This window comes from Salvelinus fontinalis, chromosome 27, assembly GCF_029448725.1.
Source record: "Salvelinus fontinalis isolate EN_2023a chromosome 27, ASM2944872v1, whole genome shotgun sequence".
Lineage (NCBI taxonomy): Eukaryota > Metazoa > Chordata > Actinopteri > Salmoniformes > Salmonidae > Salvelinus > Salvelinus fontinalis.
In genome coordinates this window covers 16,861,909-16,876,277 of record NC_074691.1, presented here as the reverse complement: position 1 = coordinate 16,876,277, position 14,369 = coordinate 16,861,909, and the positions used below count along the sequence as shown (strand labels likewise).

Sequence of the window (14,369 nt, the reverse complement as noted above, 5' to 3'; positions counted from 1 at the left end):
CTAGTACGGGGAGCAGGAACAGGGCACACTGGACTCTCGATGCGCACTATAGGCCTGGTGCGTGGTACCGGAACTGGAGGTACCGGGCTGAGGGCACGCACCTCAGGGCGTGTGCGGGGAAAAGGAACAGTGCGTACAGGGCTCTGGAGACGCACAGGAGGCTTGATGCGTGGTGCCGAAACTGGAGGCACTGAGCTTGAGACACGCACCACAGGGAGAGTGCGTGGAGGAGGAACAGGGCTCTGGAGACGCACTGGAAGCCTGGTGCGTGGTGTAGGCACTGGTGGTACTGAGCTGGGGCGGGAAGGTGGCGCCGGATATACCGGACCGTGCAGGCTAATGGCTCCCTTGAGCACTGAGCCTGCCCAACCTTACCTGGTTGAATGCTCCCCGTCACCCGAACAGTGCGGGGAGGTGGAATAACCCGCACCGGGCTATGTAGGCGAACCGGGGACGCCATGCGTAAGGCTGGTGCCATGTAAGCCGGCCCGAGGAGACGTACCTGTGGCCAGATATGTAGGGCCGGCTTCATGACATTTGGCTCAATGCCCAATCTAGCCCTACCAGTGCAGGGAGGTGGAATAACCCGCACCGGGCTATGAACACATACAGGAGACACCGTGCGCTCTACTGCGTAACACGGTGTCTGCCCGTACTCCCGCTCTCCACGGTTAGCCTGGGAAGTGGGCGCAGGTCTCCTACCTGCCCTCGGCCCACTACCTCTTAGCCACCCCCCCCCCCCCCCCCCCCCCCCCAATAAATTTTTGGGTAGTACTCACGGGCTTTTCGGGCTTCCGTGCTAGACCCGTCCCCTCATAACGCCGGTTCCTCTCTCCGGTTTCCTCCGCTCTCCGAGCTGCCTCCAGCTGTTCCCATGGGAGGCGATCCTTTCCAGCCAGGATCTCCTCCCATGTGTAGCAACCCTTACCGTCCAAAACATCCTCCCATGTCCATTCCTCCTTCTTGCGCTGTCGTTGCTGTCCGTTAACCCGCTGCTTGATCTGGGTTTGGTGGGTGGTTCTGTAACGGGCTTCCTCCTTCTCCTCATCCGAAGAGGAGTAGCAAGGATTTGACCAACGTGCAGCGGGTTGTGAATACATAATGATTTGTTAGACAAACGACGAAACACGAAAATAAACACTTGGAAAGATTTACAAAATAACAAAACAACGTAGACTGACCTGAACTTAAGAACTTACATGTAACACGAAGAACGCACGAACAGGGAAAAACAGACTACACAAAAACCGAACGAACAAACATACCGAAACAGTCCCGTGTGGCGCAAAATACACAGACACGGAAGACAACCACCCACAACAAACAATGTGAAACAACCTACCTTAATATGACTCTCAATTAGAGGAAACGCCAAACACCTGCCTCTAATTGAGAGCCATACCAGGCAACCCATTAACCCAACATAGAAAACACATAACATAGACTACCCACCCAAATTCACGCCCTGACCAATAAACACATACCAAAACAACAGAAAACAGGTCAGGAACGTGACAACAACCATATAGCCTAGAGTAGCCTATAGTTGCAAAAAACAAAATTAAGCCTAAAAAGCATGTGCTTTTGGATGGGAATTGGGAAGATACAGTTGATAAACCCTACAGCTTGAACGCTGGCCCTTTAAATCCACCTGTTGGGGCGCCAGACTCTGCGCCTTCGGTGTGGTGGAGCTATAGGTTAACTGTGGTTTGAAGACGCTGTTTATTATGCCTGGTGCCAGGATTGTTGGGGAGATACCATCACATAGTAGCCGACAAGATTCTCTTTAGTCACTGTATGGATGACATTTACCTGTCAAAAACAGTATTCCTATCCTGGATGCTTTTGTGCATATTTTGGATCTCTTGATATCAATTTCAAGACATCGCTTGGACTTTGCTATTGTGTAACAATGTCTGTCCGTTTTCACCATGTCGAGTCCACTGTTCTAATTTCCAATTAAAACATTTAGCGGCAACACGTTTGGACTTCAGAGTGAGACCGCTGACGAGCGTTTCGTTGGACGTTCTGCAACAATTTGTTGCAACATTCAGGGCAAAGTGATGGTGTCATTATCACTTTGGTTTGCCATGGCAACATAATCATTTTAAAAAAAGAAATTCAGCCGAGTCTTCTTTTGGGAGATATTCCTCGTGGTATACAATTATGTTCACTTTCGCTGCCTTCTGCTATATGCTGTCGCTGGTCCTCTGTGCTTCTCTGATCTTCTTTGCGATATGGCATGTAAGTGGAGTTTTTATTGCTATATAATTATTATTTGTGTTATGAGTTTTAAAAAATACATTAACACCCTTTTTAGGGATTTTGAATGGTTATGGATAATATTGCGTAATGGTGCGTAGGCTAATGTATGTATTTACCTGCTCACATCCCCGGTGCCTTGCTCAAGATAATTAATACATATTTTGATGTTTCGAAATGTGCAGTTTCAATGCCCAACCTTCCTTTGTAAACCCACCAGCTCTAACGGGCAGGGGGGGGAAATCCCAAAATTGACAGGTGTGCACCTATATCTTGGACGTTCAGCCCAACACAGAATTCTTGGCTTGCATTTTCACTTCATTCTACTACATGATGGTCATATGATGGTTTTATTTTGTTATTGCAAATTTTGTTAAATATAGTTTTATCAAAAGGTTTTACAATAATTAGCTTGACTCGGGCATTACGCACCGCTCTGGAATTTGGGGGAAATCTGTTGGAGACGTTGGACACGCTGTTCTGGCCCACTGAGACAAATTCCTTCCCTCATATTTGTATCTGTGCGTTATTGTCTTTGTTAAAATCCCTGCAATACAGAAACTCCAATATGAATGCATTACAATATTTTAATCATCGAAATATTTACTCTCATAGCCTTCGCGCCCTCCTGCGGCGTTTTATGTGACGGCAGATTTGGGTCAGGTCTCAATGCCCTTGGCCCCCGGCGTGCCTTTGCATAGCAACAGACCTGAGATTGAAGAGCTTCAGGTGTACTACTGAGCCCCAGCAATTACAGGAGGAGGCATGGCATCTGTCTGTCTGTCAGGCCCATGTAGGACTACAGAGCAGTGGACAAATCCGATCTAGTATATAATGAGACTGTCTGCAACTCAGGAATTCAAGAACACATTACAGTTATACAGCTTATACCTCTAATATTATTCTCACACATAGCTGTTTTCATTATGTTTATATCACTGTTATATACTGTCATGTGGTCATTTAACACAGTCTTATCCGAAATGACTTATAACTCATACACATTTCAATGTATTTGGGCCATGCGGGATTCAGACCCAGAAACGTGGTCTCTTAAAGCACCATGCTCCAAACCAAACTGAGAACATATGGGAACCACATTGCTTCTGATGGCAGGGTGGAGATATCTCTAGCAGCCTGATTCTCATTCACAAACACGGACATAAGCTACAGACAAAGCTACAGTATTCACTACAGTAAGTGAGCATAATGGGAATAGCCTGTTATGCAGTCTACTATCATTTATAGAGAAGAAAATAGGTTTTAAATTACCAGCCCTCTGCACATTACAGCATGGCTGTCATCTAGACACCATCTAAGTGATTGCAATACATGGTCCCATGCACTTTGACAGTGAAATGTGCTCATACATGCTACAGTGAGGAACAATATTTTTAACTGTCTTTCATCTAATTGTCCTGCCCATTATCTTATCCCTCTACTTGACAGGTTTATTCTAGTTCTGCTTGTTTTTAAGTGGACCTGACAGGTTTAACATGCCCTACATATATTCCTCTCTCCTCTCCTGACATGATCTAAACTCCTCTGTCATATCTCTCATACTTACAGAGGGAAAGGTACTCAGAAGGAAGGACGGTTGGAATATCAGTACATGTCTTGTCATTAATCACTGCCTGTTAACAAGCAGCCTCATCTCTCACAGGGCATGTACTGTACTGGGGGATGACTGATGAGAACCCTGTCAGACACGACGTTGACTGATGTATATGATTTGTTGAGATGTCATGTCCAAGAAACCATCATTTCAGTCTCAGTGATGACGCTTCTTCACATGTCCAGACCGCACATAACATTTTTATGTTAGTGCCAAAGACAAGCTGACGTTCAGTCGTCAAGTTCTTTGAATGATCTGAAACCCTTGACTCTATCTACTTTAACGTGTTGTAACAGAAGCACTTTAGATGAATCCTAATTGATTAATTCATGGCAAACTAGCTCAAGGTTGATCGACGCTCCTACAAGTCACTCCTCACTGGTTAGTGAGCTAGGTTCTGTCCAGATTGAAATATCATTAGTCAATCATGTAATCCCAGTTACATCATCACTACTGGGACTGCTTGTAACAGATTAGAGGGTATTTTAATTAACATACAAGGTTAACTGTGTTCTCCTAAACTCCACACTGCTCCGCACGCACAGACACAAAATGGTTGAGTGATTTCCATCGGTGTACCAGAGCCCCTAATGTAGAGCTGGGTGACAATAAACCGAAAATGATCGATCCCGATCATTTATCGGGGACAATTTACTGATATCGATAATAACGATAAGTAACCTTTACTAGAATGTGAAGTTTGAAATGAAACGGGCCAATGATAGCCACAACATTCAAAGTAGTAATAGTAGTAGTAGTAGTAGTAGTAGTAGTAGTAGTAGTTTTAAGGGTGGTATAAAAAAGTAACTGATGCACATTAATGTTATAAGCATATCGTTCAATTGATTGTTATCGTGATTATTCAGTCAATTTATTTTTGTCCATATCACCCAGGTCTGTCATGATGTATTATGAGTGTCCATTAACAGGTCCATGTGAACGGCTCTTGTGGAACCAGTGAATTATGGGAGAAACCCCCGTACCCATATGATATGTTAAGCCCCATTGGCGAAGAGGGCATACGTTAAGTTAACATCATTCAATCTCATGGTGGCCATATGTTGTTTTCGTTTTTCTGACATTTAATGGATGCCGGGTGAGTAAGCGTAGGTGGGAACTGTGAAGGAGTCATATGTATTAGTGGTTTCCCTCCTGCTGATTCAATGTGTGCCTCATACTGGTGCCTCTAGCAAGTACAGGACATTCACAAGTCTAACGAACCCTCACACTGACTCCTCCACTCAATGCTACTGGCCTCTGAGCATGGTGTTACGTGGGAAGGACATATTGCTTATAATTTCAATCTATGTGCAATATAATAACAGTTATCTTAATCTTGCAGGTTGTTAATGTGTACAAAACATGAGGGTCATTCTCATGAAACCATTCAAATACCATGGCAGTAATGATTTGAAATATAAAACATGTCATTTATTAATGTAACAAAATATTATAATAAAGATTATAGTGTTCTCTACCTTGCACAAACAGTCATTTCAATTTAGGAATCATTTTCTGATGAAATTCTCATTTCCGCAACGCATGCAGCTCTGTCTGAAGTTGGAAGTCTACATACACCTTAGCCAAATACATTTAAACTCAGTTTTTCACAATTCCTGACATTTACTCCCAGTAAAAATTCCCTGTTTTAGGTCAGTTAGGATCACCACTTTATTTTAAGAATGTGAAATGTCCGAATAATAGTAGAGAGAATGATTTATTTCAGCTTTTATTTCTTTCATCACATTCACAGTGGGTCAGAAGTTTACATACACTCAATTAGTATTTGGTAGCATTGCCTTTAAATTGTTTATCTTGGGTCAAACATTTTGGGTAGCCTTCCACAAGCTTCCCACAATAAGTTGGGTGAATTTTGGCCCATTCCTCCTGACAGAGCTGGTGTAACTGAGTCAGGTTTGTAGGCCTCCTTGCACGCACACGCTTCTTCAGTTCTGCCCACAATTTGTTTTATAGGATTGAGGTCAGGGCTTTGTGATGGCCACTCCAATACCTTGACTTTGTTGTCCTTAAGCCATTTTGCCACAACTTTGGATGTATGCTTGGGGTCATTGTCCATTTGGAAGACCCATTTGCGACCAAGCATTAACTTCCTGACTGATGTCTTGAGATGTTGCTTCAATATATCCATATAACTTTCCTTCCTCGTGATGCCTTCTATTTTGTGAAGTGCACCAGTCCCTCCTGCAACAAAGCACCCCCACAACATGATGCTGCCACCCCCGTGCTTCACGGTTGGGATGGTGTTCTTCGGCTTGCAAGCCTCCCCCTTTTTCCTCCAAACACAAAGATGGTCATTATGGCCAAACAGTTCTATTTTTGATTCATCAGACCAGAGGACATTTCTTCAAAAAGTATGATCTTTGTCCCCATGTGCAGTTGCAAACCATAGTCTGGCTTTTTATGGCGGTTTTGGAGCAGTAGCTTCTTCCTTGCTGAGCAGCTTTTCAGGTTATGACGATATAGGACTCGTTTTACTATGGAAATAGATACTTTTGTACCTGTTTCTTCCAGCATCTTCACAAGGTCCTTTGCTGTTGTTCCGGGATTGATTTGCACTTTTCGCACCAAAGTACGTTCATCTCTAGGAGACAGAACGCATCTTCTTCCTCAGCGGTATGACGGCTGCGTGGTCCCATGGTGTTTATACTTGCGTACTATTGTTTGTACAGATGAACGTGGTACCTTCAGGCATTTGGAAATTGCTCCCAAGGATGAACCAGACTTGTGGAGGTTTACATTTTTTTCGGAGGTCTTGGCTGATTTCTTTTTATTTTCCCATGACGTCAAGCAAAGAGAAACTGAGTTTGAAGGTAGGCCTTGAAATACATCCACAGGTACACCTCCAATTGACTCAAATGATGTCAATTAGCCTATCAGAAGCTTCTAAAGCCAGGTAGTCCTGAGGCATGGTCCTAGGGCTGAAGTCCTCTGAGAGAAAATGAGAGAGAGAATTAGAGAGACCATACTTAATTTCACACAGGACACCAGATAAGACAGGGGAAATACTCCAGATATAACAGACTGATCCTAGCCCTCCGACACATAAACTATTGCAGCATAAATACTGGACGCTGAGACAGGAGGGGTCTGGAAGCAGTGTGGCCCCGTCCGACGATACCCCCGGACTGGGCCAAACAGGCAGGATATAACCCCACCCACTTTGCCAAAGCACAGCCCCCACACCACTAGAGGGATATCTTCAACCTCCATCTTACTATCCTGAGACAAGGCCGAGTGTCACGTCCTGACCTTAGAGATCCTTTTTTATGTCTCTGTTTGGTTGGTCAGGGCGTGAGTTTGGGTGGGCATTCTATGTCTGGTGTTCTATGTTGTCCTTGTGTTGTATTCCTATGTGTTTGGCCTGGTATGTTTCTCAATCAGAGGCAGCTGTCTTTCATTGTCTCTGATTGAGAATCATATTTTGGTAGCCTGTTCCCACCTGTGTTTGTGGGTGGTTGTTTCCTGTTTAGTGTTTGTTTCACCTTTCAGGACTGTTCGTTTGTCGTGTTTGTTGTTTTGTTTGTTTGTCGTGTTTGTTGTTTTGACAAAGTTCTTGAAATGTTCCTTATTGACTGACCTTCATGTCTTAAAGTAATGATGGTCTCTCTTTCTCTTTGAGCTGTTCTTGACATAATATGGACTTGGTCTTTTACCAAATAGGGCTATCTTTTGTATACCACCCCTATCTTGTCACAACACAACTGATTGGCTCAAACGCATTAAGAAGTAAAGAAATTCCACAAATTGACTTTTAACAAGGCACACCTGTTAATTGAAATACATTCCAGATGACTACCTCATGAAGCTGGTTGAGAGACTACCAAGAGTGTGCAAAACTGTCATCAAGGCAAAGGGTGTCTACTTTGAGAATCACAAATATAAAATATATTTTGATTTAACACTTTTTTGGTTGCTAAATGATTTCATGTGTGTTATTTCATAGTTTTGATTTCTTCACTACTATTCTACAATGTAGAAAATAGTCCAAAATAAAGAAAAACCTTTGAATGACTACTGTAGGTGTGTCCAAATGTTTAACTGGTACTGTATGTGTATGTGATCCTTTAAACATAAGGTGATGCCAAAAGAAATGTCCCATCCTGAATGGACAATACAGTTTTATTCTATTTTATTTTTCTGGCAAAGGGAGGTAGGAATTTTGTTATTCTGATCTGGGGGAAAGAACAACATTGCCATGCTGGTCTTTGGAGATATACTGTAGGCCTACACAGATGTGAGCATGTTTAATAAGGCCAGTCAATCATGAGGAAGCTGAACCATCCCTCCCCACATATGGCGCCATGTCATTTAAATCATTTTGGATAGAAAGCTTCAGTAAACGCAAAATAAATAAAAACACAGTATAAAGTCCTTTCCCCTCATGTAGCTCTGCTACTGCTGCCGGCTGCCACTTCAAAAAGAGCAGCAATCCCCAAATGGGCAATCTCCACTCACCGTGGAAACGTTTGTGAGGCTTCCAAGCAGTTGCGCTGGGCACATGTCACACATGTAGAGCATCAGCCTGCAGTGACTGTGTGCAGTCCAGAACAGCCCTTTCAGTCCATGATTACCTCTCCAGTTTTAGAGATGTACTGCACCGAGTCATCAAACCGTTTTAATTGTATTCTGCTCAGGGTTGATTAAAAATGTACCTTGAGAAAATGAACCCATCTCAGGCAGTTTAAAATCCTCCTGAATAAGTAGCCATAGCTGCTTAATATTATGAACATGAAACTTGTAGCCTTTTGCATCGGAATTGATGTTCTCTGCATCATGTTTGAGGTGTTATTTTGAATGTCATTTTTTCTATATGAATGCCTCAAGCAGTATGGCAGTGACATAAGGTAGGGGACGTGTACAAAGAGTGTCAGGGTCTCCCACAAACAAGCAGACAACAACAGTTGAGTTGCCAGTCAACCATAGTCTGTGGCCAGTTATGCTCATGAATGGATGTAACGTACACATACACCTGATGTCAACTGTGTGCGTCCAGGATGTCTCCTCATATGACAAGGATGATAAGCATGAATACTGTATATGGTGTGTATTTACAGAATATTTCATCCTCTCATCACTAGGGCTGTGGCAGTCACAACATATTGTCAGCTGGTGATTGTCAAGCAAATAACTGACGGTCTCACGGTAATTGACCTTTAATTAACATAAACACATTTAGCATCTCCTGGATTCTACACATAGCCTACAAGCCATTTAAAAAGTCAAATAAATCCATGTAATATAGCCTACACCTTCACAATACAACCATTATTTAATTTAGACAGGTCAAAAGAAACATGATATGAAGAAATTGTAGTGTATTTCAGAAGAACATAATAGCATACTCTGAGTTATGTTAGGTCCTGATGTGTCTATGCCAAATGGCTGTGGTCTACACTAGTTCATTTAGCAGACAAGATTTGCTTATAATTCCGTGGCATTATTTTATATTATTTTGTAGTATGAATAATACAACTAAACAAAACTGAATAAAATATAAATATTTTCTCCAATCAACAAACTCTACTGATGATTTGAAAAAAGTTGCTTGAAAGGCATGAGCTCTGCTTTGTTCTTTAAGCAGGATGTACACACTCCAATAGTCTCTCATTCACAATTTTCTCACAGGCTACAGGTGAAGACAAACACAAATGCGTGCATCCTTATCCAACATATTGAAGATATTGGAAAAACTGTCCACATTTACTTTTCATCAGTCAACAAGATGAGTTGGCATAACGAACAGCAAAAGCACTAGCCAATGTCAATCTACTATCCCCCATAGTACAAAGCTCGACCTATTCTATTCTGTGCGAGAAATATATATTCCAAACATAGTCTGGGACAGTTGTGGGACGCGATAGATCCCAGATTAATACAACCACTAGCATCACAAAACCTGTTTTATGCAATGTGGCTGATGGAAGGTTTATCTTAACATGTTGATAAACTATTAGGCTATTTCTTCACATTATAAGTGCAGCAATGCGCACGTGGTAGTAGGCTATAAGCGTGAATGTTCCATTAGAGGAAAACACCATTGTTAAAAGTGACCGCAAATGCAATTATGCATGTAATGCTTTTATTATAAAGGTGCATTTTAATGGTAAAGATATTATTCCACAAACTTGAAACTCAAGTGCTTCTAGGCAGAGTTGCAAAGAAAAAGCCATATCTCAGACTGGCCAATAAAAATAAAAGATTAAGATGGGCAAAAGAACACATACACTGGACAGAGATATGGCTTTTTCTTTGCAACTCTGCCTAGAAGGCCAGCATCCCGGAGACGCCTCTTCACTGTTGACATTGAGACTGGTGTTTTGCGGGTACAATTAAATGAAGCTGCCAGTTGAGGACTTGTGAGGCGTCTGTTTCTCAAACTAGACACTTCTCCTCTTGCTCAGTTGTGCACCGGGGCCTCCCACTCCTCTTTCTATTCTGGTTAGAGCCAGTTTGCGCTGTTCTGTGAAGGGAGTAGTACACAGCGTTGTACGAGATCTTCCGTTTCTTGGCAATTTCTCACATGGAAATTTTATGGTAAAAATGATCTTCCCAAACTTGAAAGTCACTCGCTGCTTATATATGCCAGTTAGGCTCTACACCCCTTGTAAAGGGGATTAATGATTCATGATTAATGTGCTTAACTTTAAGAAGCTATTTGGCCTCTTTAGTTGTGATACAAACCTTATTAAAACATATAGGCCTATAGGCTAGTCTACATGAGGTGCGTGACTATGATTAAAAAAAAATGCAAAAAGGGTATTATTTCTTATGCTGGGCATAATTCACAAGTGATAATATATAATTCACAAATGATAGGCTAATATTGTCACCCATCAGACTATTCTTGAGTTAATCTTGTCTTTACATGTACTAAATAATATATGTGTGGCATTTGTTTTGATTTAGAATAGACCATTATTCTGCACCTGTCTCGCAACAGGGGCGTCGTAAAAAAATGCATGTAATCTTTGCACTTAAATAGCGAATGGAGGCCGCATTTCCCCGTGGTTTATTTTCATGCCAGCCAGGTAGGCTATACTCCTGTTGTAAAGAGAAGCAATGTGCTTAATATTAGGAAACTTGAGAAATAAATATTGTAGGCCTAGCCTATAGAAAGCTGATGGGATCCTCGTCTTTTTATTAGTGGCCATCACTTTGTTTTCTCCCGCAATTGCATAGCTTATAGAAATGTTGCGCAACATGAGCTCATGGACTCTCAAGAAGTGTTCGATTAGATTTTCGAATACATTTGCATTGATATCAGAGTGATTAGAGGGACAATAGAGTGCTGAGTACCAGGCAGTTAGGACGTTTGGTAAGCTACTAAAGACCATCAGCAGCATCAGAGCTTGGGGAAGTCTAATTACCGTGACTAAACGGTAATGTGGAATTTGACTGCCTTCATGACTCGTGACCGCCGATGTGGCGGTAATACAGTCACCGCAACAGCTCTACTCATCACACCCCGCAGCCCCAGGTGTTTACAAACAGTCCATCCATGCTGTCTGCCATCAATGCTCCTTCTACCGTGTGTTGTGGGAGCCCAGCTTCATGCTACTGTTCCAGCTGCTCCCTTTCTTCAGTAAAACCCCTCTACCACACACTTATGCACAGATATTTGCCAATAACCCCACAACAGAGGCATACATACATATACACACACACGACCCAGAGGACTCAGCTACATACACACACGAACATATACTGTAGACTCCCTGCCTCTGCCTCGGCTGTGCCTCTGTATGGCCACAGGGATAACACTGTAATAACCACTGTCTCTATAGAGTCCTACTGCTGCTCTGTCTGTCTATCTGTCTAATTGATCCTGCTGGTCACGCTGTGTTGTGAACACTGTGCTATTTCTCAGACGGCCCAAACAACCACTGACACAAACAGTGACACAGGTACTAAAACAGCCACTGACACAAACAGTGACACAGGTACTGACACAGCCACTGACACAAACAGTGACACAGGTACTGACACAGCCACTGACACAAACAGTGACACAGGTACTGACACAGCCACTGACACAAACAGTGACACAGGTACTGACACAAACAGACACAAGTACTAACACAGCCACTGACACAGACAGTGACATAGGTACTAACACAGCCACTGACACAAACAGTGACACAGGTACTGACACAGCCACTGACACAAACAGTGACACAGGTACTAACACAGCCACTGACATAGACAGTGACACATTTACTAACACAGCCACTGACATAGACAGTGACACATTTACTAACACAGCCACTGTGACTGATAAAGACTGATGTTAACAGAGATCTAAAACACGTTTCCCCCCCTCTCTCCCGCTCTCACTCTCTCTCAGATAACAGCCTTTGATGAGCTGCAGGCAGACTTTAAGGTCCCCATCGATCAGGGCAATCCACTCCATGCGGTATGTATGTTTCTCTGCTGTGGTAGTACACTCACATGTTACTCATGTATTACTGTCCAACATGCTCTCAGTTCAGCGTGGCAAATGTGTGTGGAATATGTGAGCATGTGACACGTGTTGTGAATTAGTGTATGATGTGTCATGAGTGTATTTTCGGGAATATGTGTGTGTGCGCAGCGTATATATTGTGCGTTAGTGTGAGTTTGGGTGTGTGTGATGATTGTTTTGAGGAATTATGTGGCGCGTGTGTTTGCATTCTGCGTGTGTGTGTCTGCGTGCGTGCGTACATGTGTGTCTGCGCATGTGTGCAACTGTGTTGTGTGTGTGTGATTGTGTGTGTGTGTGTGTGTGTGTGTGTGTGTGTGTGTGTGTGTGTGTGTGTGTGTGTGTGTGTGTGTGTGTGTGTGTGTGTGTGTGTGTGTGTGTGTGTGTGTGTGTGTGTGTGTGTGTGTGTGTGTGTGTGTGTATGGGCTTGGCAGAGATGTGTGATCTGCAGCTCTGCATTAATAATACAGGAACCAGCTGGCTGCATGCTGTTCTGTTCCTCCTTACCTCCTCCTCCGGACTGGGACTGACTGACTGGTAGATACCTCACATCACAGGTTTAAAGGCCGCAACACCCTGGCTGCATCTGAAATGACACTCTATTACCTCTATAGTGCGCTACTTTTGACCAGGGCCCACATAGGGCTACCAGGGCCTACATAGGGCTACCAGGGCCCACATAGGGCTAACAGGGCCCACATAGGGCTACCAGGGCCCACATAGGGCTACCAGGGCCCACATAGGGCTACCAGGGCCCACATAGGGCTATGGTCGAAAGTGATGCGCTACATTATGTCGTGCCATTTCAGATGCACGACACTCTGAATCTGAATCCTCTCCTTTGATTCCCTCTGGGGTTTCTTGGTTTTTAATCTCTCTGACTCCCTTAGTGATTTGAGCAGTTTATGTATGATGTCCCTGTGACAGCATACTGTAGTTTGAAGGTGACTTTGACTTACTGTACTGTCACAGCACTTGAATTTTGACCGCTGTGTGTCCTTTGGGATAACTAGAGAGAAAAGTTGGATGGAGAGACAACGCATTCATGGAACAGGATTGCTGAGCAGTTTCAAATGCACATTTATGAATTACTTTTCTTGGAAGTCATTGTCGTAGCTTTGAAAATTATCTCAAATTACAGCAACACTGTCAGATTTTGCAGAATTTGCATTGCATGTAATTATGAACTGCATCTGGATGCTACACTTGATACATATCCCTCTGATCTCAGAGAGAGAGACTAACAGTAAGTCAAAACGTGTCATTATCACTGTGCAACTTAAATACTTTGAAATAGAAAGGTCTTTAGGGAAGTCCACTGCACAACTTGTCTTTCCCCCCATGGCCTCAATCCTATCCATTGTGACATGGATACGACCCTCCCTCTTTCTCTCCTTCCCACCCTCTCTCCTCCCCACCCTCTCTCCTTCCCACCCTCTCTCCTTCCCACCCTCTCTCCTTCCCATTCTCTCCTTCCCACCCTCTCTCCTTCCCACTCTCTCCTTCCCACTCTCTCCTTCCCACCCTCTCTACTCCCCACCCTCTCTCCTTCCCACCCTCTCTCCTTCCCACTCTCCACCTCAACCACATCATGAGTCCTGAGGGGAGAGTTGGAGATTGATGGCTTCCTCCCTGGCTTCCTCCCTGCTCCCCTACCACCCTTGCCACCTCTGCTACCTCAGCCTCACACCCAGGCAGCAGGCTAATTAGTGTCTGACTGTCATCATCACCTCCCCCAGGGGGCACTCTGGGAGTCAGGGCTGACCCTGGAGGAACCGCAGGGAGGATCCACCGGGCTCTCACAACACACACACACAGAGAGAGAGAGGCAAACACACACACACACAGGCAAACAATGTCAATGTTGTTTATTTTGAGGAGATCAGTGCCTAGCTACCTATCTCTTCTGAGACTCTCAGACGACACACCAGTACAGCGCCTGATGCGAAAACACGATGCTTTAATATTCCCCATAGCGCTCAGGGCCCTGCTTGTCCTTTGTGATGCTGATTA

The 14,369-nt window shown here is 43.7% G+C and overlaps 1 protein-coding gene across 3 annotated transcripts in view; it reads left to right on the top strand.

The window, feature by feature from the left end:
* The first annotated feature begins 1,665 nt into the window (after nt 1-1,665).
* The window catches only part of LOC129825173 (protein cornichon homolog 3-like), a 50,764-nt gene continuing 38,060 nt past the window's right edge, over nt 1,666-14,369 (top strand). For 2 of the 3 annotated variants that reach the window (XM_055885053.1, XM_055885051.1), the window contains exons 1-2: nt 1,666-2,244; nt 12,243-12,311. In XM_055885053.1, the coding sequence (XP_055741028.1) occupies nt 2,167-2,244; nt 12,243-12,311 (147 nt within the window). In that variant the 5' untranslated portion in view covers nt 1,666-2,166. The remainder of the gene's footprint in view (nt 2,245-12,242; nt 12,312-14,369) is intronic. The other variant, XM_055885054.1, reaches the window with a different exon arrangement.